This window comes from Hippocampus zosterae, chromosome 13, assembly GCF_025434085.1.
Source record: "Hippocampus zosterae strain Florida chromosome 13, ASM2543408v3, whole genome shotgun sequence".
Taxonomy (NCBI): Eukaryota; Metazoa; Chordata; class Actinopteri; order Syngnathiformes; family Syngnathidae; genus Hippocampus; species Hippocampus zosterae.
The window spans coordinates 7809194-7834345 of NC_067463.1; the positions used below are offsets into that span (position 1 = coordinate 7809194).

The 25152-nt window shown below is 45.2% G+C and overlaps 2 protein-coding genes across 7 annotated transcripts in view; one reads left to right on the forward strand and one right to left on the reverse strand.

Moving 5' to 3' along the window:
- The window catches only part of myh10 (myosin, heavy chain 10, non-muscle), a 42123-nt gene extending 36748 nt beyond the window's left edge, over positions 1–5375 (forward strand). For all 5 annotated transcript variants that reach the window (XM_052084792.1, XM_052084795.1, XM_052084794.1 and 2 more), the window contains 7 exons: positions 38–255; positions 331–454; positions 952–1041; positions 1159–1277; positions 1349–1457; positions 4175–4347; positions 4577–5375. In XM_052084792.1, coding sequence (XP_051940752.1) covers positions 38–255; positions 331–454; positions 952–1041; positions 1159–1277; positions 1349–1457; positions 4175–4347; positions 4577–4718 — 975 coding nt within the window. In that variant the 3' untranslated portion in view covers positions 4719–5375. The remainder of the gene's footprint in view (positions 1–37; positions 256–330; positions 455–951; positions 1042–1158; positions 1278–1348; positions 1458–4174; positions 4348–4576) is intronic.
- Positions 5376–7937: 2562 nt separating this feature from the next.
- ubn2a (ubinuclein 2a) lies at positions 7938–25142 on the reverse strand. 2 transcript variants are annotated; one of them, XM_052084799.1, is made up of 17 exons: positions 24282–25141; positions 21933–22049; positions 20824–20922; positions 19829–19939; positions 19662–19753; positions 16426–16990; positions 15708–15778; positions 15395–15524; positions 13936–14042; positions 13494–13604; positions 13168–13311; positions 12544–12594; positions 12423–12465; positions 10897–12198; positions 9848–10055; positions 9327–9395; positions 7938–9215 (listed from the first exon to the last, which is right to left on the reverse strand). In XM_052084799.1, exons 1-17 carry the CDS (start codon positions 24597–24599, stop codon positions 9169–9171), a joined length of 3585 nt encoding a protein of 1194 aa, XP_051940759.1. In that variant the 5' UTR covers positions 24600–25141; the 3' UTR covers positions 7938–9168. The 2 variants fall into 2 exon arrangements, with proteins under 2 accessions (XP_051940759.1, XP_051940758.1); XM_052084798.1 differs by lacking the exons at positions 7938–9215; positions 9327–9395; positions 9848–10055 and having other exon boundaries at positions 10074–12198; positions 15332–15524; positions 24282–25142.
- Between the last annotated feature and the right edge of the window lie 10 nt (positions 25143–25152).

Sequence of the window (25152 nt, forward strand, 5' to 3'; positions counted from 1 at the left end):
TCCGTCTCACCACAAAGTGATCGCCCACTTTTCTTAGGCTCAGATGAAAGACTATCAGAGGGAGCTGGAGGAGGCGCGGGCCTCCAGGGATGAGATCTTTCTGCAGTCCAAAGAAAACGAGAAGAAACTCAAGAGCCTCGAAGCAGAAGTCTTACAACTACAAGAGGACCACGCCGCCTCGGAGAGAGCCCGCCGCCATGCCGAACAGGAGCGGGACGAACTGGCGGACGAAATCTCCAACAGCACTTCCGGAAAGTCAGTGCGCGCCGACCGTCACTTTTCCGAAGATTGACAAAGACAAGAGTTTGTTGACATCGGCGCTTTTGTCAGGTCTTTGCTGCTGGATGAAAAGAGGAGGCTCGAGGCTCAAATCGCCCAGCTGGAGGAGGAGCTGGAGGAGGAGCAGGGCAACGCGGAGCTGCTCAACGAGCGCTTCAGAAAGAGCACGCTGCAGGTACACGCACGTTTGTCTTCGTGACATGGGGTGCACTCAACAATAAATGGCTCATAGTTGATGATAATGATACAATTTTAAAATGATCACTTTATAGTTAAGGCAGCAGGGGTGAGCTTGTGGCCGTGTCTGATTCACAGTAAGATAAAATAAACACGACATCCGGGGCATAGTAAGGTCAAAAAAAGAACAATATGTATAGTAAGACTCAAGAGGCTTTAAAGTGAATCCAGAATCAAAATGTGCTTTGTCATTTTTCAGTTTTCCAAATATAATGTGCTTAAGTTCACAAGAAAATACGGCCAGATTTGATGGTGAACTTAGCTGGCGGGAGGGTGGACCAATGACAGATTTGATTTGACGGGAGAATGAGCGCGGCCAGAAAAGCATGCAACTTTTCTAAGTTACACATAGAGGAGAATATGGCCCCTCATGACTCATGGAAAATGGCGGGGGGGCATTTGCAGACTCCTCATGTTGAAACGCAATTTCTCCAGGTGGAGACTCTAAGCACAGAGCTGGCTGCAGAGCGCGGTGCCTCCCAGAAGAGTGAGAACGCCCGGCAACAGATGGAGCGTCAGAACAAGGTGCGACAGACCTCTTCTAAACATGTCTCGCTTTTCTCTGCAATCCACTCCAGCCAACACCAGATACCTTGAATACCGTAAGCTTCGCGTTATAAAAGCTCCATTTGTCCCATAAAGGAGTTGAAAGCCAAACTAGCGGAGCTGGAAGGCTCGGTCAAGTCCAAGTTTAAGGCTTCCATCACGGCGCTGGAAGCTAAAATCTTGCAGCTGGAGGAGCAGCTGGAACAGGAGGCAAAGTAGGTGCTAGCATTCTCAAAACACAGCGCGTGAGATCAACCATTAATTTCTTGTTGGTCGCCATCTTCAGAGAGAGAGCAGCGGCCAATAAGATAGTCCGACGCACGGAGAAAAAGCTGAAGGAGGTGATGATGCAGGTGGAGGACGAGCGCCGTCATGCCGACCAGTACAAAGAACAGGTGAATGGGGCTATACAGTTGTGGAACGATTTGATGGCCGTGTTGCTTTTTCTGTTTGTCTGTTTCAGACAAAATATAGCAACAACTAATAAAACGCGGCTAGACCAGGGGTCGGCAACACGCTGCTCCAGAGCTGCATGCGGCTCTTTAGCGACATCTAGTGGCTCCTTGCAGCTTTAAAAAAAATGTTTGAAAATGGAAAAAGATTTTGATAGTAGGCTAATATAGTATATCAAATAGATATAGATACATGTTGCAGCTGCAAAAAAGGAGAGCTGTGATGTTGGTTTTTTAAAACATACACAGGGTTCCCACTCTTCCACTTGTTTTTTTTTATTTATGGACCTTTTGAGGGCTAATTTAGCCATTTTTTAAGGACTTTTTCTCCATTCAGCAGGGGATTCATGGTGGATTTAATGAATGGAAAGCCACATTTCACTGATCTGGTGTTCAAATCATTGCTGCCAAGGGAAGGTCTTTATTTTTAGGGGCAATCAGCTAACCCTTTATTTGACATACTGTATGTCAAATTGGACCGAATTGAGCCGAAGTGATCACGTGATTGTCATTGGAGCTGATCGGAGACGGCGGGAAAAGCACAGCGGGAACAAGGAAGCACAATTGAGAACATAATTTCTTTTTTTTATGGATTTTTATGAACTGGAAGAACCCTTATGATACAATCATGTATAAAACAACCACGTATTGTAAGGCATTTTGGGCGGAAAAAAGACGACCATGTGTAGTAAGGTGTTTTTAGCCGGGGAAAAAACGACCTTGTATAGTAAGGCATTTTGGGCCAAAGAAAAAACAACCACGTATAGTAAGGCGTTTTTAGCCGAAAAAAAACGACCATGTATAGAAAGACGTTTTGGGCTGAAAAAAAACAACCATGTATAGTAAGATGTTTTTAGCCAAAAAAAGACCATGGACAGTAAGGTAAAAGCCAAAAAACTACCATGTATTGTAAGGCATTTTGGGCCAAAAAAAACCCCGACCGTAAGGCCGTAAGGCGTTTTTAGCCAAAAAAAAACACCATGTATAGTCAGCCGTTTTGGGCCGAAAAAACGACCATGTATAGTAAGGCGTTTTTAGCCGGGGAAAAAAAACCCACCATCTATAGTCAGGCGTTTTTGGCTGACCAAGTATATTAAGGCCGATTTGATGCCGTTTTTTTTTCGGCAAGAAACGCCTTTCTATGCATGGTCTATTTTTTGGGGCTGAAAACGCCTTTCTATACATGGTCGGGTTTTTTTTCGGCAAAAAAAACATCTTACTATACATTGTCTTTATTTTCAGCTAAAAACGCCTGACTATACATGGTCGTTTTTCTTGGCTAAAGACGACTTTATCGACATGGTCGTTTTTTTTTTTTTTTTTCCGGCAAAAAACGCCTTTCTCTACATGGTCGTTTTTTTCTGTAAAAAACGCCTTACATGGTCCTTTTTTTTCGGTAAAAAACGCTTTACTATACATGATCGTTTTTTTTGGCTAAAAACGTCTTACTATATTTACATGGTCGTTTTTTTCGGAGAAAAACGCCTTACTATACATGGTTGTTTTTTTTTCGGCTAAAAACGCCTTACTATACATGGTCGGGTTATTTTTCAGCGAAAAACGCCTTACTATACATGGTCTTTTTTTCGGCTAAAAATGCCTTAATATACTTGGGCGTTGTTTTTTTTTTTCGGCGAAAAACGCCTCACTATACATGGTCTTTTTTTTCGCCTAAAAATGCCTTACTGTACATGGTCTTTTTGTCAGCTAAAAACGCCATGGTCGTTTTTTTTCCGGCAAAAAACGCCTGACTATACATGGTCGTTTTGATCGACTAAAAACGCCTTACTATGCATGGTTGTTTTTTTTTTTTTCCGGCCTAAAACATCTTACTAGACATGGTCGTTTTTTTCGTCAGGAAACGCCTTTCTATGCATGGTCTTTTTTTTGGGCTGAAAACGCCTTTCTGTACATGGTCGTTTGTTTTGGCTAAAAACGCCTTCTTATACATGGTCGGGGGTTTTTTTCGGCCCAAAACGCCTTATTATATACTGTACATGGACAGGTTTTTTGGTCCCAAAATGCCTTGCATACATATATATACATATAGTCGTTTTATTCGGCCCATACACAAATGAAATGAAAACCATAGGTTAATTTTTAAGGATTTTTATTGATTTTAGAAGCTTTCCCTGAATATTAAGGACAATTAAGAACATAATTTTATAACTTTAAGAACCCGTGGGAACCCTGGTACACACTATTTATGCTTTTAACAGTCTCGACAAACCCAGACATGTCTGCGTCCGACTCCGTGCCTTCTCTCATCTCGTTCAACTTGAAAGGCGTTCAAAAGAATCAATAACATCAACAATTCTGAGACAGAGCCAGTCTCCTGCATACATACAGCATGTGTTTCCTTCATTGTAAGTTTTATAGAAGGCTTTTATTTTTTTGCGGCTCCAGACATTTGTTTTTTTGTCCTATATGGCTCTTTCAACATTTTGGGTTGCCGACCCCTGGGCTAGACTAAGAGAAAACAAGAAATAAAGCAAGAATAGTAGTTTAATATTGCTCTCTTTAGATTCTTTTTCCCCTCGCTCGGAGAAACCAATTGCACTTGATTAGCTATTGATGTCCTTTGCCGTTGCCATTTGCTCTGTCTGTATTCAACGCAACTGCGGCGGCGCAACCGTCTGTCTGTCCGTCCCTCCGCCCAGATGGACAAAGGCAACTCGCGTATGAAGCAGCTGAAGCGTCAGCTGGAGGAGGCGGAGGAGGAGGCCACCAAGGCCAACGCGTCGCGTAGGAAGCTGCAGAGGGAGCTGGACGACGCCAGTGAAGCCAGCGAGGGTCTCAGCCGCGAGATCAGCAGCCTCAAGAGCAGACTCAGGTGACGCTACTTCAACACACAAGCATCAACATATGCGGGTGGGAGGGGCTTAGATCATATGACTTGACTCACACTGAAGTCTGGGACTTGCTCGGCTTCTGGAAGACTCGACTTGCCTTTGCCTTGGGAGTAATTATTTTTTTTGCGTTGTGTATTCCAAACAACCGGGGGATGGCGGGGTTGTTCATTCTGAATTCAAGCATTATGCTTTGTTGTGCGTTGTGCTCAGGCGTGGCGGCCCCGTCGGCTTCTCATCCTCCGGTCGCTCGGGCCACCACAACCTGAACGTGGACGGCGCCTCCGTGGATCGCTCTGATGATGACGCCGACAGCCGCACCAGCGACTTCAACGACATCGGCAATATGGAGTGAAGGATCACACTCGCTCACTCTGACTTGGACTCGAAACAATGCAGCACATCTGTCCGCCAATACGACACCCACAGCGGTACCTTGACTTACAACTGGCCCAAGTTCCCACAGTCCCCCGCCCCCTGAAAAAAAAGCAGGGTGGGATTGTAATTGTGTATAAATGCACAATTACATGTACATGGTGGCAAAGTACTTGAACACCATGCATCTAGCATGTACACAACATGAACCCTTGTTAGATAAAAACCCTTCAGTCAGTTGTTCAACACAAACAAACAATTCACCTTCACATTTGGCTCATGAACAATATTAGCTTGATGCGCTCGCACAAACTGATATGACATCACACATGAGCAAACAAATACGCGCACTCGCACTTTACGCAAACGTTAAGTCTTCACGGGCTCATTTCCGCAAATAATTGTAACAGCAAATTAATTCACAGGCTATTTGTGGCGGCATTGTGAGAGAAGCAAAAAACATACTTTCATTTTTGGTGGGTCACGAGGTGCATTCAGGGATGGACAACTAAACAGGACATCTCAATTCCAAACACTCACACTCAATTCAAATTAACAACGCCATAATTTCCAGCAGATGGTGCCAAAATAATATGAGAAGTTTAGCGAACAACTGGAGGATAGTCACCCCCCCCCCCCCCAAAAAAACGCCAAGTTTGCAAATATTGAACCATGAATAGATTATGCAGCAGTTCACTGTACAAAAAATTTGATGTGCAACTCCGTTTGTGGGATCAAAAAAAAAGGAACAAAGAAAAATCATAAAAAAATACACTCAAGATACATTTTTTCAGTGCAACTACAGTTTTATGCTTGCATTTTCCTTTTTTTTTGTGGCAGCCACATTTCTTCACGAATGTTTTAACTGTACAGTACTGCTATTTTTCTAATTAAAATACAATTCTTAAGATATGAGCAATTTGAGTTCCTAAGCTGCTCGAGTAACTGAAACAAGCTTTTAAGTCAAGGTACCGCTGTATTATTATTATTTTTCGCCGCCTCCCTCTTTGCTTTGAGGCGAGGCAAACGGACTTTCTGCCTTTCTACTCCAACGTCTTTCATGGATGTGGGGTACAAAGTGCTTTTTAGGGAGGCAGGCGGACTCACACTCTCAAGTTCAAGTATACCACGACAGAAAAAGTCGACTCGCGCACTTCCAAGGGACTAAAATGCAAAGCGGATGACGGCGCTGTGATGAAAACACAACGGACACGTCAACACGTGGCGAAGGAACGGACGGCGACATCAAAATGGAGGATAGAATTGAGGTTAAGAGCTTCTACGTATTTTTTTTTCAACATTCACGTCACACAGAAAGACTGGAAGATTTTGATGGTTAGTCTCATGTGGTAAGCCGGTTGAGCATGTATTCCTTGATATCCCGTTGAAGTCCTCACTCGCAAGACCATTTAGTGCACTAGTAGGATGGAGTGTCTTACTACAGTAGTAACATTTTTTTTCTCCACGACTGGATGGAGAAATGACATTTCCTGTTTTACTTTGATAGTCAACGGTAACATGTAGTTGCCCAAAGTTGCTAGCGATGACAAAAAGCCTAATCGGATGTGGAACTTAAGGTGAATATTTTTGAAAAATAGTCTTGCGTCTTACATTTTTGTTTTCCCCTCCGTCAATATTGCGATTGATATTTGATATTTGTGTTTTTTCCAAGGACCTTTTTCAAAGTATTTTTTTTAAACAAACGCCAGCGAAACATTAATGTGCATTACAAACCATATCAGATTTATTATACATATTTTTGGATGGGTGGGGGTGGGGGTCTGATAGGTTAGGTTCATATTCAAATAAAGACAAATAAATCATTAATCTAATTAAGACAGTTGATCTAGTTATTAATTGATGAAACACAGTGACTTGCAGTCTTGTAAGAGTTCACGTTACTAACTTGACTGAATCATACCAGACAAGCACCACGTAAAATAAATCAGATTACCAAAGATCATGTCAACAAATCTCTGGTGTTCACATTTGAATGTGAAATTGAATTGTTCAAACCCTCATCTCGAAGAACTCGGAAGAAATGCTCAACCGGCTTTCCATCGTCTCATATAAAGTGCGGATCATCTCATTAGTGTAAAATGACAACAGGTCAACGTATGTTTCTTTAACTCATTCAGTACCAGCCAATTCTGGACCAAGTCTGAAAAGACGTTTAAATACGTCTTTGGGAGTGAATGAGTTAAAAGTGCCTTAAGACACTAAATAAGAACATCAACGGACGAGGATTCTAAAAGCTCACCAAACGTGATCCAACATCTTTTTTTTCTGTCTTTTGTTCCTGTGCTTCGTATCCGAATGGTACAGTACTTGACGACGCGGTACCTCCACTCTTGTTCTCGCCTGACTTAACACTCATTCTGACTCTGTATTAAGAAGTCTCGAGTTATGATTGTACAGGATATTTTTCATTTGGTTGGAAGCTTTAACAGCCTCAAGTAGTTGATTAACATCCGGTTCTTATAATTACGATGGTAATGATTGTCATTATTAGTATTGAGCAGGCATTCCATGACAAATATTCCCAGTGTTATTTCTTGTCTACCTGCATTACTAGACTGTATCTTTTTTTTTTTTTTTAAAGGAAAATAAAGCATATTCATTGTAACAGTTTCACTTGTTCTGTCCTTTCACCGTAAATATTTTGGGGGGCATATTTGTGTAAAATATTAATAATGAGGATGTTGTTCTCATGTATTTCCTACCAAGAATATGTATGTGGAACAGTATGTGGAAGTAGAGTCACGATAGAACTAAAAGGCTGTCGCCTTCGGCTCGCACAGTGAGTCACATATTTGTTTGGCATTCTTTGAAGGACCGAAATGGTTAATTTTTTTTTTTAAGTTTATAATGTATGTTTGCATAAACTACTTGAAAATAAATTATATATATATATATATTTTTTTTTAATTTTGGGTTCCAAACCATTACGTCATCAACCCTGTCGACAAATTCCAAATCTGTTTTCACGGGTTTGGTCATGTGCAATTGTGATGTTTGTTTTGGTCGACAGAGAGTAAACCGATATGACCAATATGACAAAAACAAAACGCAACCAGGTTGCGTTTTGTTTTCGTGTGTGCACTGTTGTCTTTTTCATGTAAAACGGGGTGACTTGCATCAATCACGTTTGGGAAATACAGTCCCTTAACCCTCGAAGAGAGAGAAATCAGAGTCGTCATGGAAACCACCTGTTTTGTGTTTTAATTCCGTATTTGACACACAGGAGAAAGTAATTCTACTTAAAAGGAAAAAAAAATATTTAAATGAAACCACCGATTCAGAGAAATGTCTTTTGTTTACACCTTACCAGTCAACACCTCCTTCAACCCCCATCTTATCCCCTTCACCCAAAGTGTCAATCACTGCTGTGGGTCACATGACTCGACATGAAACACACACACACACACAAACGCACACAGAAGGAAAGAAGGAGCGCTACAACAATCTTTGGCGTCATTCTTGGTGCAACCATCTCAGTCTTACACACGCGCACAAAGGTGGGTAGGAGCCTATGGAGGTAATCAGTCATTTAAGCAAAGGGAGGGGGGGGGGGCGTGTTCTGGTTACTTTTGCACATATATCCTGCATAGAACATTTTCTACCGGCGTCCAAACTAAGGCCTTAGCATGTGTTAACGTTGGAGAAATGGCAACACAAAAAAAACCAACAACAACAAAAGATAAGTCATTCAAGTATGCTACAATCTTATCTCGCATCTCTCCCTGCTGCATTCTCATTTCAAGTCTTTAGCGTGCCGCAATAAAAAGGTCCAGTGTGATGAAAGAGCACCAAAAAAAAAAAAAAAAGACAACAAAATGTCCTGTGCAACGTTCACTCCGTACTGTTGGGAGAATGTGGAATTAACAGTATATTGTTTGCTTTTTCCCTACGCATACACATTCATCTCTTTCCAACACGCACGCACACACAGTATAACGTCCCTGTGTAAATTACAAATAATTTATCAATATTTATAATTTAAGCTACTACTTAACAGTCGTCAGTGGGAGCGAGAAATAAGAGGAGTAAGTGTCGCAACAATAAAAAGGCTAAAAAAGGACACAAAGAAAAAAATAAGCATCAGATTTCTTTCAATCTTGTTTTGATTTTTGTCGAGAAATCTGCCCCACCGTTTAAATAGAAATCTTCATGTTCTCTCCTTCCACAGTGATCAAGGTCGCTTGATGTAAACATGTTGACCAAAAAGAAAGAAAAATAAAATAATTAAAATACATCCTTCTCCTCACCCACTCTGTCTTGTTCTAGAAAGTTCATTTGTGTGCCAAAGTCCATCCAGGTGCACTTTTAATTACTTAAAAAAAATAGCAAGAAAAAAAGCTCTGCGGTGTCCCATTGGCGCAATAGTCAGTCAATTAAAAGAGTCCAATGTTGTCATGATGGAGCAGCTATCAGTGGCTTGGCTTCCGCTTGTCTCCGCCCTGACTTTGGTTGGTGTCTGATGGCAGCAGAAGAGCAGGATTTTATTTTTATTTTTACGGACATCTTTCCAAACATTTGGGTCCCAAAAAAATGATAAAATGTGACATGAGGAGAGACTTGGTCTTACCTGAGAAAGCAAGCTGCAAGTGAGGAGGTAGAGTGGCCTGTGACCCGGACTGGAGACTCTTGTAAAGCTCTGAGGAGGCACAAAATGGAGGATGAGGGGATAATAGTTGTGTCTGTCTATTCATCGAATTAGATTCAAGATTTTTTTTAAATCCAGAAAAACTTTCCCTCATTAAATTATCACTTTATAACATTGAAGGCAAAAACCACATTGGAGGGATGGGTTACTGGGTCATGCATCAACTCATTACAAATGTGGTAAGACCTCGCTAGGGGCTTAAATATGGACTGACATGACTTGTTTTGTAGTGAAAGGATTTTTCTTTTAGGTATCTTTTCATATTGCGTGTTGGTGAATATTCGGACCCCAATGCAGATCAAAGCCAATCTGGCCACTCACCTAATTAGATATGTGACGTATTCAGACACAGGTCAAAGTCCATTACGACCAAAACCTAATTAGACTGTTGACCATCAAGTCGTGCGTGAATGTCAAAGGTTTTGCCTTGGGACAGCACTCACCCAACAGGTCGCTCTGTGCTAGGGGGTATCCTGAGTTGGAGCCGGGGGCCGAGCCCATGCCGGCGGGGCCCGGGGCTCCGGGGGGACTGAAGTTGAGCAGCGGGGGAAACTGGAAGGGTAGCGAGACGGGCACCAGGCCGCCAAGCATTCCAAAGCCCAGTGGCAGCGTGGAGGGGCTGCCCAAGAGGGGCCCGCCTGCCGCCGTTACCTGAAGGCATACCAGAGGAGACGTCAAGGCTGCGGAAAAACAACACGGACGCCGCTCGACAGACGGGAAATCGATACGAAGCCGTTTTGGGTGGGGGCGGTGGGGGCGGGGGGGCCTGCCAAGCACTGACCCTGTCGATTCATGTCATAAGTTCCAATGATTATTACATATTTGGCAGCTGGACACTTTTTTGCATGATATGCTTTTCTTTGCGGTATACAAATCAAACTGAACTTGTTCAAGCGTTATGGAAGGATTGAACCTGGATAAATATGCCGCAAGAGATAAGTAACATCAGCAATGACGATTGGTCCATTTAAGTCGATATAACTCAAATATTGAATATGAAATATATTTTTTAAAGCAAGATTTGCGTTTTCACAAAATTTGTACTGGCCCAGTATGGCCAGCATGAGTGACCTTTAAGCGGTCCGACACCGTCAACGAGTAGGTTCAGGCCGCTGTTAATAAACTTCACAGCTTTAGCATTTTTTTACATTTGAAATGATACATTTATGATGAGAGCGCCTTTTTTTGTGTGAGTGTATTCTGAGCAAGCCAAGACCAGCGACAGTAGCGTGCAAAGGAGCAGGGGTGGGAGGTGGGCAGGGGCTTCTAACATGCGCAGCTGCCCCTCATGCCCCGGGGTAGAAAATTCAACGGGCGGCAAAATATTTTTGCTGAGCCTGATGTTTCAACAAAGAACTTCTTACATCCGCGCTCCTTTTTGGGGGGATATTTGATCACATCCTCCGTTTTGGCCTTCAAGGAAGTGTGAGGAGACTTTTCCTGCCCACCTCTGATAAAAACCGCGTTCTTCAAAAACTATTCCTTAGGTTACCTGCGAGAGGTGTGATGTCGTGGAGGGTATGGCCAAAGATCCCGACGCCGCCCAGCCATTCCCCGCCTTCAAATTCTGCCCTGCCGCGCCCACCAGCCTCTGCCTTTGGCTGTGATTGGCCGAGGGAGACGGCGGCGGCGTTTTGTTCGCGTGACCGGTGGCCGAGGAGGTCTTGTTGTTGCCGGCGGAGCTGTGGGCGCCGGTATTGGTCGGAGGTTTGGGCGCCCCCGCGAAGGCGCCCGGCGCCTGCTTGGCCGCAGTCCCTTGAGCGCTACCCGTAATGCCAAAAGGCGGTCGGAAAGTTTTGGGGGAGTACTGGTGTTTGGGACCGGTGGGGTGCGAGGGAGAGGAGGATGGCGAGGGGGACGAAGAGGACGAGGAGGAGGGCGGTGGGGTGGGTGGCGGCGGGCGAGGGGTCAACTTGATGATGGGTGACGAGTTGGTACTGTGGGAAGGCTTGGTAAGCGTGGCCTGCATGGGCGTGATGAAGTTGGGCTGGGGCTGCTGGGGGCGGGCTTTGACTTGGGCGGAGGGGGCCGACTGGCACACGGGCGACGGCGACGACGCGGGGCAGAAGGACGGCAGGGTGGGGTGGGGCGCGGGGACGGGGCGGGATTGCGGGGACGGCGAAGACGACTGCGCCATGCTGCCGTTATTGCCGACGCCGCCCAATTTGGGCCCGCCCTTGAGCACGCTTTGAGGGACCCCCAATGTAGCCACAGGGGCGTTGGCCAAGGCCTTCTGATGATGGGGGGGCATCAAAGGGGACGCCGTGGGAGGGGGGCGCTGCTTCGGCGGCGACGGGGCGGGGTGAGGATGCATCTTGCTGCCCATGATGGCGCTGGGCCTGTTGTTGGCGGTCGCCGCGGTTACTAGTCTCTGGCCGGGGGCTCCGATCGCCTTAACCAGATTGTAGGCGCCGTCGGCGGGCCTGCAGGGCGCCCTGGAGGTAGAAGAAGCCGTGGCAGTGCTCGCCAGCTTGGAGGGGGCGGCGCACGTGACCTGCGGGGGGTAGTGGGGGGTGACGGGTGGAGGGGAGGAGGTGGGAATCTGCGGCGGAGGAGGCGACAGGGGACTGTCGGCGGTGCCCAGGCCCTTGGCGGCATTGCCGAGGAGGGCGAGCGCATGCGAAATGGAGTCCAGCGACGGGGCGCTCAGATCCTCATCCAGAGAGTCCGACAGACAGATCAGCTCCGACGGCGATGGCGGCGGACGAGCCATGATCACGGAAGAAGTGGACGAGGCGGGCGCGCACGGAGCGGGCGGCATGGACAGCGGAGGTTTGCGGATCCACACGCCCTCCTCAACACACAAAAGTACACAACACATGACGAGTCAGACAGGCCGGTGAAGAAGCATCGATTCCAATATTCAAGCCTTTAAGCACAAATCATTTGCATTTTCGAAAACTGTTTGTCAAGTAGTTATGTCAGTACGGTGCTCGACTGACGTGCAATACGGTTCAAAGAAATCATACGAGTGCAGTTTAAAATGAGCTTGATTGCTTATCCATACACGCGACAGACCTTAGCTTTGGCCTTGGGCCCCGGCAGCACTCTCCTCTTGGCTCTGAATGGAAGAATAAAACAACAAATGACGTGACGTGTACCGAGCGCTCGCGTTCAGCTGACCAGGAGAAATACTCACAGGGTCCCAGTAAGATGAATGTGAACTGACATACTCTCCTTGAACAGAATCCTACACCAACACACACAAAACATACTTTATTGTCTTTCTTACACATAAAATGAAATGAATCACAGCGACAGCATTGAGTGGGTTATTTTCTTTTGGGGGGGGGACGCAATATTATTCCAGGAATAAGGAGGAAATTGTGTTATTCCACCCTTTGTCCAGACGAGGGCGCAGTGTCTGTACCTCGCCAACATTTTGGTACACACAGCGACAATTGGAACATGCCCTCGTCTGCCACTAACCGACACCAACATAGAAGTCAAGTCATAATTACAGTAAATGTGTATAAAAATAACGACATTAATCTAAAACAAATGCTGAATGCCTACACATTCTCTCACCTCCCAGAAGTGTATCCATTTATATTATGACATATATATTATGCCGAACCTTTTGTCCCGCCAGCTGCCATTATTATTATTATTATTTTACATTTTCAAATGATATGTCATGAAGATTATTATTGACTTTTCAACATACTCTATGACTGGGCTGAGATCATTCACGAGCTACCAAAGAGCAAACGGGGAAAGTGACACACACACACACACGTGTGCGCGCACATCCAAAACCGACCTGGCCTGCATCCAGCCTTTGGGCCACAGCGGTTTGACCTCATTCTCCAAAAAGGCCTTGAGGTAGTCCTCCACAGAGAGAGAACTCTGTAATTCCATGTCGTAGCAGCTCAGCTTCACTCGCACCAACGTGCAAAGCAGACTCCTGCACACACACACACACACACACACACACACACACACACACGCACGCACAATACCAGCGCGGTTATGACCAAAAGTGACAACGTTGTGGAAGGAGGAATTATGTCAATGAAATCTTTGCCTCTGACAAAAAAAAATAAAAATAAATTTAAAGGAGCCAGAGCAAAACAGCTCAATCTTTACCTGAGCTTGTCGTCCCAGACAAACTTCTTGCGTGGACCCATCACCCTTTTGCCAGGTTTCTCATCATCATCCTCCTCTGATCCGTTCTTCTCACCCTCCTCCGACTGCTGCCTGCAGATGCACACAGTCACGGCTAAGTAAAAAAAAAAAACAACAACAACAACAAAAAAGCCTGAACAGGAACAGCAGCACAAAACAATAGTGAAACATGCAAAACATTTGAAGGCACTGTCTCGGTGTGCCTTTCCTCATGGTATTCAGGTGCACAGATGGTTTACCGATGATATTACAGTTTGTTTGCTCGTTTTTTTCTATCTATAAAATGTCCGCATGCCTGACAGAAAACGGTGTGACAAGAGGAGTGAGCGATGCCGCCTCTGTGAAGGTGGTTTACGAGAGCGCCTATCTCATGCATGCGACGGCGTGTGCCGCTTCGACTTACTTTGCCACCTTGGCCATGCAGTCCATGTTGTACCTGGCGATCTGCTCGGGCATCACGCTGCACACGGCCAGCTTCAGCTCCAGCAGCGGCATCCGCATCCTGTCGTCCTAAGGGAGGAAGGAGGAAGGAGAGAGGCTGCGGTGAGCTAAGCGAAGGCTTTCGTACCGTGTCTTTCGTCAACAACACGTCAGCTTGACCGTTTTTGTCGGCAGCCGTTATTCAAGTCAGCCACCTATGCCGAGTGCGTTTGGGAATCGAAATGAGCTGACAAGGCAAGAAACAGTGGGGGGGGGGGGCTCGGGAAGGTGACAGCTGCCGACCTTGACTGATGTCACTGCAACAGTGACGACGGCGAACCAATAAAAAGGGAAGTCGTCCATTCATACATACGGCTGTGGTCCAAACATGATTATTCACAAAGCAACTTGAGTGATGAGTGATGATCGGCAAATATGTGCGCTTGGGGAGTAAAAACGGAACCAAAAATACAAGCCAAACAAAATGAAAAAGTCACGCCAGCCATCCTTCCAACCATTTTCTGCTCGTCTTCACTCCCGTTGCCGGGAAGCCCGAGCCTATGCCAGTTACGGTAATTTTGGGCCTTAAGATAAAGGGGCCAATTAAAATGTCTCACACATCAAATGCGTAAAATTGTTCAATGAGTGAATTGTATTCGAACAATAACTCAGACTTATTTTTATTTTGCCTGACTGTAACAAACCTATTCTGAACAATTATATCAAGCTAGACGTACAATATCATCATGGAGAATTGTTCATTTTACTCATCTTTGTAATTTACCGATAGAGAAATTGTATTTTTGCATATGTAAACAATAAAAGTCCGGCTGGAGGACAAGGAACTCTTGAGTGTGGTCATGGGGCAACTACCGTCGTTCGCCCTCAGAGATCCTCTCCCGCCGCCAAAAGACAATCTTCCCTGTGTGTCGAATCATTTGTTTAACTTTGCCCGAGAAAAAACTCAGACATTTACAAAAACTCAATTGTGATATTTAACTCGTTCACTCCCAAAGACGTTTTTAAACTTTTTGTCTTTTCATCCAGAATTGGCTGGTCCTGAATGAGTTTATGGGATGAAACCACATTCCAAAAACACGCACTGTCAGTCAGCTCGAGACGTAATCGTCCACCGTCGACAGGTTTGAATGCGACAATTGGCCGGTTCCTATTCAGGGTGTAAACCCTTCTCTGGCTTTAAGTCAGTCGGGATGGGATCCGGGTTCACACGTGCGCAAAAGCGCGACAGAAAACGGATAGCAGGCGTGTTGGCTTTCTGTCTCGACCGATATCGTACGTGAAAGACAAATACACCTGAAAGACAAGACGGCGGGCGCGGAGCTTGAGTAAAGAAAGTTACAGCCAAGTGTGGCGAGCACCTTGCTGTGGGGCGTCGGCGTCGGTGTCGGCGTGGGCCCGTTGTCGCACTGAGCCCCCCTCACCTGGATCTTGAGGCTGAGCTTCTTGAGCCGCTTGAGGAGCGCCTCCTTGTTGCACGGCACGAATGCCTCCATGTGCGCGTAGACGCCCGAGCGCACGTCGGGAGGCTGCTTTTGCACCTGTAGTTCAATGCTAACAGAGGACACACAACTCAAGGTCAGCCCTGAACGACGACTCTTGTCACGCGCGCGCACCGCGGTGTCGATTAAACAGAGACGGTTCGGTTCGATAGTGTGAAGCGAGAGGACGCCGCCGGACAAAAGCCTCGCTAAGTCTTTGCTGGCAGCGCAGAGGAGCTGCACTTGTCGTACTCACTCCAGCAGGATGTTATTCATGTCCAGAGTGAAAAATTTCTTTCTGCCCTCCTGATCAAACTGACGAGAAGCCTGCGGTAGGGGGGGAAAAAAAGAGCGGCGTCAATAAATTGCGCCCGACAACATGTCTCACGCCCTTCCAAATCTGACTTTAGTCTTTGTTAAGGTTGCGTTGAAACGACGTCCATGGCCCGTTTACCTCAAAATGTAGTTGTTTTTTTTAAAAATGCAAATAAAGCAGCTTTAATTACCTATTTGCGAAGGTGTAACCACATATTAGGCATATTTGGTACATGGGAAACAAATGGGGCAGGAAAAAAAAAGTATCTTTAAGTAGGACTGCTGATATCGTGTCTGAAAAGCAGCTTTCTTTTTTTTTTTGGAAATTGTGGGCTCTTCCTATACCCCACAGTTATCAAAGTCAAGGCCCGGGGGCCAGATCTGGCCCGTCACATCATTTTATGTGGCCCACAAAAGTAAATCAAGCATGTCAAGTTCCGTGATGCTTGCTAAAGTCAGAACCAAAATTTCATATTGTCATATGTAATCCACAATAACAGTTATTATTTTTGACTTCTGATTTTGAAACTAGTTATTCATCAATTTGTTGTGCGATGTGTATGTAATTTGTGGAGGGGATTAAACATTTCTACGGTTTCCGAAAATTCATAACGGCCCCCCAAGGGAAACCGGAACGACAATGACTTCATGTGACTCACCGCCCGCAGGTCCTCGATGCGTTTGACGAGAGGAGCCGGCAGCCCCCCAGGCAGCGGCGGAGGTGGGAAGAGTCCACCGGAAGACCCCAGGCCTCGCCCTTGGATGCCCCCGCCCGCTCCTCCTTTTTGGCCAGGCGCGCCGACTCCCAGGATGCCGTTCTCCCTGACGGCGGACGCGACGTGCTGCTGTTCGCCGTCCAACAAGCCAAAGTCCAGGTCGCCGAGGAGGTCCTGAAGCTCCTTCTCGTTGGCCGAGCCCAGCAGCGACATCACGGCGGGGTCACCGGTCAGGTCCGCCAGCAAGAGGTCGCTGTTGGCGGCGGCGTTGGTGTCGAGGGGCGGGTGGGCCGAGTCAGACGCCAGTAGGTGCTTGGCTGCGTCGGCGGCGCACGGCTTGTTGGCCACGCCCCCCGCCAGACCCGCGGGAGCCACGCTGAGGTTATTCTTCCGCATCTGTTCCTTCTCCATGCTGAAGCGGCGCAGCATGGCCGCCAAATACAGCGAGTCCTTCATCAGCTTCTTGCGCTTCTTCTTTTCGGGACGATGAAAGCTGACAGCTGCCACTCTGCAAGGAAATGATATATTTTTGTGGCACAGTTAGTGAAAAGATTATGCTTTCCATCCAGATGCAGAATGTAGTGTGGGTCAAAGTGGACAAAATCTAATAAGAAGCTGTGTACGTGTATAAAATGACAACCTGTCCTGATGAGATGTGACATAAAAGCACCTGAAAATGTCAAATGGGATTTTTTTGGGGGGGGAAATCAGACCTTGAACAAACTTTTTTGGAGCATTAAAAAAATATGTACCTGTATATATATTCATCACCATCACGAGGAGACTTGAAAGATTTAACAAGATACATTAAAAATGGCCACATCATTTCATTAGGTTAACTTGAAAATTTGATGAAAAACTTCAATTTGTAATAATAAAAAATATACTGTATATATACCATTTCAATAATATATACTAATAAAGTAAATATGTTCACATTTGACATATAAATCTAATTCAGCATTAATTGTCTTTGAATTAGTCAAGATATTTTAAATGTTATTTTTAACAAGTCGTGCGCTGCATTCTCTCACCAAATCAGTCAAGTAAGTCAAGTCAACAGTAATTATAGAGCACTTTCAAACAGGCATTGTTGCATACAAAGTGCTGTACATGGAGCGATTTAACATGCACAATAAACAGTAAGACAAATCGGTAATAAAGGCGGTAGAAAGCACCCAACAGTAAAACCAAGAACAAATCTAAGTCATGCCAAGTCGAATGCCAAAGAATACAAGTGAGTTTTGAGGAGGGCTTTGAAGATGGGCAGCGAGGAGGCTTGCCGAATGTTCAGTGGGAGGTCATTCCAGAGAGATGGACCAGCAACAGAAAAGGCTCGATCCCCTCTGAGCCTCAGTTTAGTTCTTGGTACGTCTAGCAAAGACTGGTCCACAGACCTGAGGCGCAGGGCAGGTATGTAGGGGCGGATGAGCTCAGAGAGGTAAGGTGGCGCGAGATTATTCAGAGATTTGAAAACAAAGAGGAGGATCTTGAAAATAACTAAAATGAATGGGGAGCCAGTGAAGGGATGCCAGAGTAGGAGTTATATGCTCCCTCTTACGAGTACCAGTCAAGAGGCGAGCAGCGGCATTCTGGACCAGCTGAAGGCGCTTAATGGAGGACCGGCTGACTCCAAAGTAAAGGGCATTGCAGTAATCGAGCCGGGATGTGACAAAGGCATGAATTACTGTCTCAAAGTGTTCATGTGAGGGGAGAGGTTTTATTTTGGCCAGCTGTCTAAGGTGAAAGAAGCTGGATTTAACAACGGCACCAATTTGCCGATCGAGTTTGAAATCACTGTCCAGTTTAAGCCCCAAGTTTGAGACCGTTGATTTCAGATAAGGAGACAGGGGGCCCAAATCTACAGGATGGAATGTACAAGGGCCACTGGGACCAAACAATATTTCAAGAAATTTTGTGCCATCCAGGTTTTGATTTCTTCCAGCACACATCTAATGCACAATCAATTCCAAGCAATCGACAAAATTGACCAGGACGGCTTTTCTATTCATTTGCAATTTTTTTTTTGCGCTCAAGTAAAGAAGTGACGGCACACTAAAAGATGACTGGCGTGTGCATGAGGCCGGCATAACCCGCAAGAGCGAAGGAGCTGTCGCACACATCAAGCCAGCATCATCCGCCCTCGTGAAGACACAATGGCCACCGCTGCTATTTTCAGCGCTTGTTTTCATGTTTGACTATTTGGCCGATGTGAGCATAGATAACGGAGCGCTTTTCTCCAAGGTGGCTACATGGTGACAGTGAGTCAACGTGCCCGCTGCCGCGGTCTTGTCACGCACGCTTCATTAGCATGCTAAAAGTGGACCGACCTTTCATGACATTTGAGGGGTTTTTTCCCCAGTTTTTTGTGTTCATTTAGAGCGTTGATTTAAAGGGGACATACTATCTTAGGGCTATACTATCTTAGGGCTTTTTAAGAATTTGTATTTTTCTATTTGTGAAAATGTGTATAAGAGAAAGCAGTTTCGGATTTCCACCCCACTGTCGTGAAATTTATTTTGAGGCTAGGCTAGGTGAAGATCCAGAGCCACTTTCAAGTGACAACTGTCAGAACTGCCACCATGCGGCAGCACGGCCAGGCAATTCCACCTCTGGAGATCAATTATCAGATAGAAATTCCCCCACACATCTGAGTAAGCAGAGCTGCAAATTATTTTTGTTCGCTGTACAGACAGATGAATGTTAGCAAACACCCACGCACCCGTGCACCACCTTTAGACACATAAAAATAATGTCATTTTCTTTAATTAAGGGCACTCGTTTCCGATTCCAATTCGTCATTTGGCCAATTAGTATTCTGGGGCAGAATGAGGGTTTGACTCACTGCATGAAAAAAAGCCATTCTCTCAAACAGGCTCGTTTCAGCAAGACAAAAAAGTTGGATGTGTTAACAAGTGCTGTAATTGTTGTTCCTTGGCTTGGTTATTTTGATCAAAAGCAGGTCACCGAAATGTTTTTAACAACACCTGGGAACCAAGGTTATTAGAGTTCATGAAAACAAATTAAATAATTCTAGCTAAAATTGATTTTCCTACGAAATTTTAAAAAATAAATGTTTTTTTTTTAAGTTTTAGAAAACTTGGAATTGTGAATTGTGAGGAGAAAAAAAGCTCAATATGCTGGCGTTAAATAATACACTCATGAGTTGACCCACTGACCCTTGTTTAGGTTCAATGCTCTTTTTCTCTTGCAGGTTGCTCAGCTCCTTCTTCTTCCTCGTTTTGGCCTGTTCATTGTCGCCGTTCGTGTTCTGACATGAAAGGACAAGACGTCACTCAACGTAGTACTTTGAAGGCGCACGAACCGGGCGGCGGGGCCAGCTCACCTTGTCGTCCTCGCCCTCGGAGTCGGACGCCGCTCGGAACTGCAGCGTTCCGGTGTTGATGTAAAAACCGCCCAGCTTTGTGGTCAACGAGGCAGGAACCAGCTCGTCATACTAACGGACAAACAGGAAAAAAATTAAGTTTGCCGCCAGCGTTCATTGGGTTCTCTCCGTTAGTTAAGAAACTGCAAAACAAACGAAAAACTTTCTCAGTGGAGACCGTATTTCCACCGTGGGCTACATTTTAGTCGCTGTTTCCCTAGGAGGGCTGTTATGACTGAAACCATATAAAAAAGTCAATAATAACAGCTCATTCAACTATTGTTTAAGTTACTGTAATGGAGGGTTTGGCAACAAGAAAATGCTGACAATATGCGTCATATTTATCACATATTGAATTTTTAAATTTGGTCGAGATTTTAGCAAGCATCATGCAAGTTGACATGTTTGATTTGCTTTCATGGGCCACATAAAATGATGTGGTGGACCAGATATGGCGCCCGGGCCTCAGGTTTGAGAGCTGTGCTCTACAAGAACCTAGTGGACTTTTATCCACATTTGGAAGAGGCCTCATTCCAATTCCATGATTTTATTTCACTGCTGTGGCCCAGATCTGAACTGTGGCACTTGCGAGCGAAACAACAACAAAAATTGTTCCACTTGAACCATTCGGTATAAATGCAGCCTTTTGAATCAATCTTGGTCAACCAAAGAGGTTTCTATTGGTTGAAAAAAATGGATCAAACGGCACTGATTGCAGTTGTCAAAAACACGCGATTCCCAAGTCAAACACATATCATCCAAGAACGTTGAGTCATGTTGTACAATTTTCTTTGGGAGCAACACGTGTCGCTTAAAGTGTCACCGTCATTGTTGCTGTCGTCACGACCTATGAGTCAGCAGCAACCACCGAGATGAAAGCGGAGGAATTGCAGTTTGGAAAAGCTCAGTATCATCAAATATGGTTTGTGTGTCTGGAAGGGGGGACGGGGACTCACAGCCTCTGAGTTGTCAATGAAGGGGTCCGTCTCATCATAACCAAAGCCAATATCAATCAAATCCTGCATTCTGTCCTTCTTCTTCTTTGTCACGTTGCCCTGCAACAAATAAACAAACGTCACCAATTTTTAAGGAGCAAAATACATGAATGCAACCTACTTTAAAGTCCATCTGACAACCAAAAGTGATGACATCACATTTAGAGCAAAGGAATGCAAAGTATGCAATGTAGTGAACCCGCTTAAGACTCGTAGTTTGGCATTCGCACTTTCAATTATCCATTGATTTTATTTCCGCTGTTATTTGCCGAAAAAGTCGCTTCTCTGACATTTTTGTGCTCGAGCCAAACCAATAAAAGTATTGCTTTGCCCCCAACATTTTGGGTGCCATCTTGCGGGCCAAGGAACTTTGTTGAAGTGAATTGAGGAGCTTATGCAGGAAAAAAGCTCAGCTCGAATAGCGGGAGAACATTATTGTAATACGTGCAGAAAAAAAAGGCTTTAATTTAACATTATGCAGTGGCAGGAAGTAAAATCATTGCCGTTATTGCCAAGGCAACCTCAAAGTTTTGGTTTTTCTTTTCTGCTTGGAGAAACTGAGAACAAATTGTGATGAAAAAACATTTTGAGACGTTTCGTGTTACAGCGAAAAATAAATTAGTCAAATGCGCAAACGAAGATAGTGAAGAAAAAGACTCCAAGCGGGTATGAAACAAGTAATAATAATAAATTTAAAAAAATTATTGAATGCATCTGCACTTAGTTTTGTTTCCAACAAAGTACAGTAAGTTGTTTATTTTATAATACGGTTTGATAGTAAAAGCTTCCAGCTTCCTTGCTAAAAATGTAGTTTTTTTCTTTATGGCGGTTTGAATTCATAGCCATCCACTTCATGGCAACCCGCAAAGGTTGATTAGAGGCAACTGAAATCTTGTTTGTTGAATTGGTTGTGTTTTTTTCTTGTTTTCTGAAAACATGGGGAAAAAAAGGACATTGGCAATTATGCTATGAAATTATATGGAATGGCTTCTCATCAAATATTAAAATTGATGTTTCCTTTTTAAATGTAAGCAAACAACGACAGATTTAAAAAAATCACGAGGACATACGTATTTATTTTCGAACTTCTTCGCCAGAGCCTCCACTTGCAGTCGCTCCTTCTCGTCATCGTTGAAGGGGTCGTCGGGGTCGGGGGCGGGAGTCTCACTTGGAGGTTTGTTCTTCGGCTGGAACCAACGTTAGCAGTTGGATGTTTAAAATCAATTGCAAACAAATACGTTATATCAGGCGTTGCGATAAATTATCTCAGATTTACCACACATCAACGTTTTGGTCACTACAATACAGGCAGCAAATGAGTTCCTGACATTCATATTCTTGAGCTGTCTACTTCAATTCAAGTGGTTAACTTTGACATGACTTGCTCTCTTTTAAGCATTTATGGCGACAACTTCACGAATTTGCACGGGTGTGACGTAAACACGGGTCAGTCATGTAAAATCGTGGATCAGATTACAACAATAATGGAAAAGAATTGGCGCTTGAATCACTTCAACCATTTAGGTTTCATGAAACAAAACGTCAACTGCACTTATCGACCCTTCCCACACTGAACTATATCCTGAGAGAAATATAGAGACACACAAATAAATAAATAGATAGACAGATAGATCAATAAATAAATCCTACCAATAAACCAAAATAAAACAGCTCCTGCCCCTCGCCGCCAAATTGCATCCTCTGCGATTAGAAATGGCATTAAATGGTCTTACATGGCGCTTTTCTACCTTTGTACTCAACGCGCTTTGCCCCATTTCCTCTTTTAGCGACAGATGACGCAGTATCAGGGGCAACTGGGGCTTCAGTATCTTGCTTAAAGACACTACGACAAGGTCGCAATGGTCAGGGATTGCAACCCCGACCTCTCCCGCTCAGTACCACCTCCAGAAAGTACTTGACGCTCCAAGTAACACAAAAATACAGTAGCATAGTATGCCCAAGTGTTCATTCACCCCCCCCCCCAAAAAAAACTTTTAACCCTTATCTTAAATATATGGCATATGAAAAAACATAAACAAATGATTCACTGAAAATGTATTGCACTTAAGACAAATAGAATGTGTACCTCAATAAACGTTGGAAAGCATTTGTAAATGATTAAATGCAAAATATATTGTACTTAAAAGCGAAACATATCGGAACTGTACTTCACTTTTTTTCCCCAAGCTCATAAATGTTATGCATCTTTTAGGAAAGGTTGTCGACCAGAAGCAGGTGCAGAAGCAAACACCCACAGAGAAGGTGCCCAAAATGTTGATTTTTCAAAGTTTCAATTTGTTTTTGTTGTTTTGTTTGATGTTTCATCAATTAGGTTTGTTCTAAATTCTTCTTGTTGTGTCTTTTTTAACCCTTTCATGGTTGACCCCATCACTGTTTTTTGGGTTCCACTGCTGTTATTGCGTGACATGATCAAAAGGGTAATACAATTTTTAAGAAAGTTAACTTATTTTGTGATTTACCATCACAAAATTATACTTACCGGTTAGCATTTCATCGGACCTTTCAAAGATTGCTTCAAAATATTTTAATTCCAATTGATTGCTTTAGGACTTTGTAAAGATCCGCAAAAAACGTGTTATGAGGGCAAAACGTAGATCGATATGAAATCGGATACTGTTCATTCATCAACAAACACAAGCAATAAAAATTGCATGGGAAGAGGACCTTTACCAAAAAAAAATGCATCTTGAATTGCAATTGCGACACCTGGGGAAAGGGGGGGGGGGGGGCGGGTGACAAGTCATACGTACAGCTACTGTCAAGTCATACGTACAGCTGCAGCATATATGACGTGTTTTTTTCTTTGTGTGTCAATGATAATTTCCGATGTTTCGGGTTAACTTCAGTACTTGTTGTTTCACCAGTCCCCCCCTCCCATGCCCACACAAGTACTGTACTCCTACTTCAGTTGAGAGTGGGAGCACTTTCGCCACCTCTGGCTTGAAGTGGTGTAAATAAAGCAATCCGTGGTGGGGGCCCAGGTGCCGCGTGTGGCATGCTACGTCCTGGTGCTCATCTCTCAGCTGCAGCCAGAGGGCCAACGAGCGAGCAGGGGGGGAGGCTGCTGCATGTGGCATGTGGACGCCTCTATAATGGCTGTGTGACTGTTGCTGGGCAAGCAAGAGGCGGCGGCGGCGGCGGCACAGGTAGCCCAACACCACCATGGCATAATGAGTCAGACAGCCTCCTCTCCAAATAGTGTTCAACGACCGAGTTGGGAGTTGAACAAGAAGCCCTCCCTCTGCTGGCTTTCTGCTTTGGTCATCCACGGAAGGACAAGGTGCACCCCCCCCCCCCGACCTCCTCGTCTTATCCAAGCCATGACAAGTCCACACAAACACGGCAAAGTACAATAAAATCCCGAGTCCGGCTCACTAAAGTGAGTGGAGCTGACGTACCTGGAGGTTGTGGAGGAGTTCACCGTAATTGAACTCGGCAGAGGCACGGTCGTCGGGCTCGCTGAGGGGCAGGTTGAGCCGCACCGTCGCTCTCTTCTCGGCTCCAGCCTTGTCCCACTCCCCGGCTTTGGCGCGGCGGCTCGCGGCGCCTCCTGCCCCGGTCTCCGTCAAGCCTTCCCCCGCCGACGTGCCGACCTCGTCGTCTTCGCTTAAACTGTAGTCGGCCTCGTCCTCCAACCGGCGCTTCCTCGACTCCGAGGCGGCCCCGGCCGCGAAGGCCGACAGGGTGACAAACTGCACTTTTCTCGGTTCGGCCATTTGGATGAGCCGCCTTCCCGCACCTCTCTCCGGACACACGGCGAGAAGGAGACCAGGATACTTGACCAAACTACTCCAAATTGGTGCCTTGAGGACGGTTCCGCGAAGCCCCAAAGGCTACTCAGCGGCTACGCGGAGTTGGAGGCCTCCTCCGAACCATACGAAACGGACTCCAGGGGATGCGACGGTCGGGAGAAAGTTGTTTTTCCGGCAGCTATTCGCATCCTCGATTTGCTATGGGACCGACACATTCACAGGAGCCATCTTGGTTTTGGGAGTAAATAAAATATCAGACCAGGGGAAGAGGGGTCACTGCGCATGCGCGCATCATAGACCGGAAACAACGTGCCACTCGTAGGGCGTCAAGGCGTCCAATCAGCGGCTGCCCCGACCTTAGACCCACCCCCTACCACAACAGGCGTTAATAACAGCATTACTACTACTTTAATGACCTTTTGAGAGAGTGGCAGAAGGACACAGCGGTAAAGAGAAGCTCACACGTTGCGTCATGACGTCTCATACCCTACGTGCAAGTAACATATTATGTAACGTT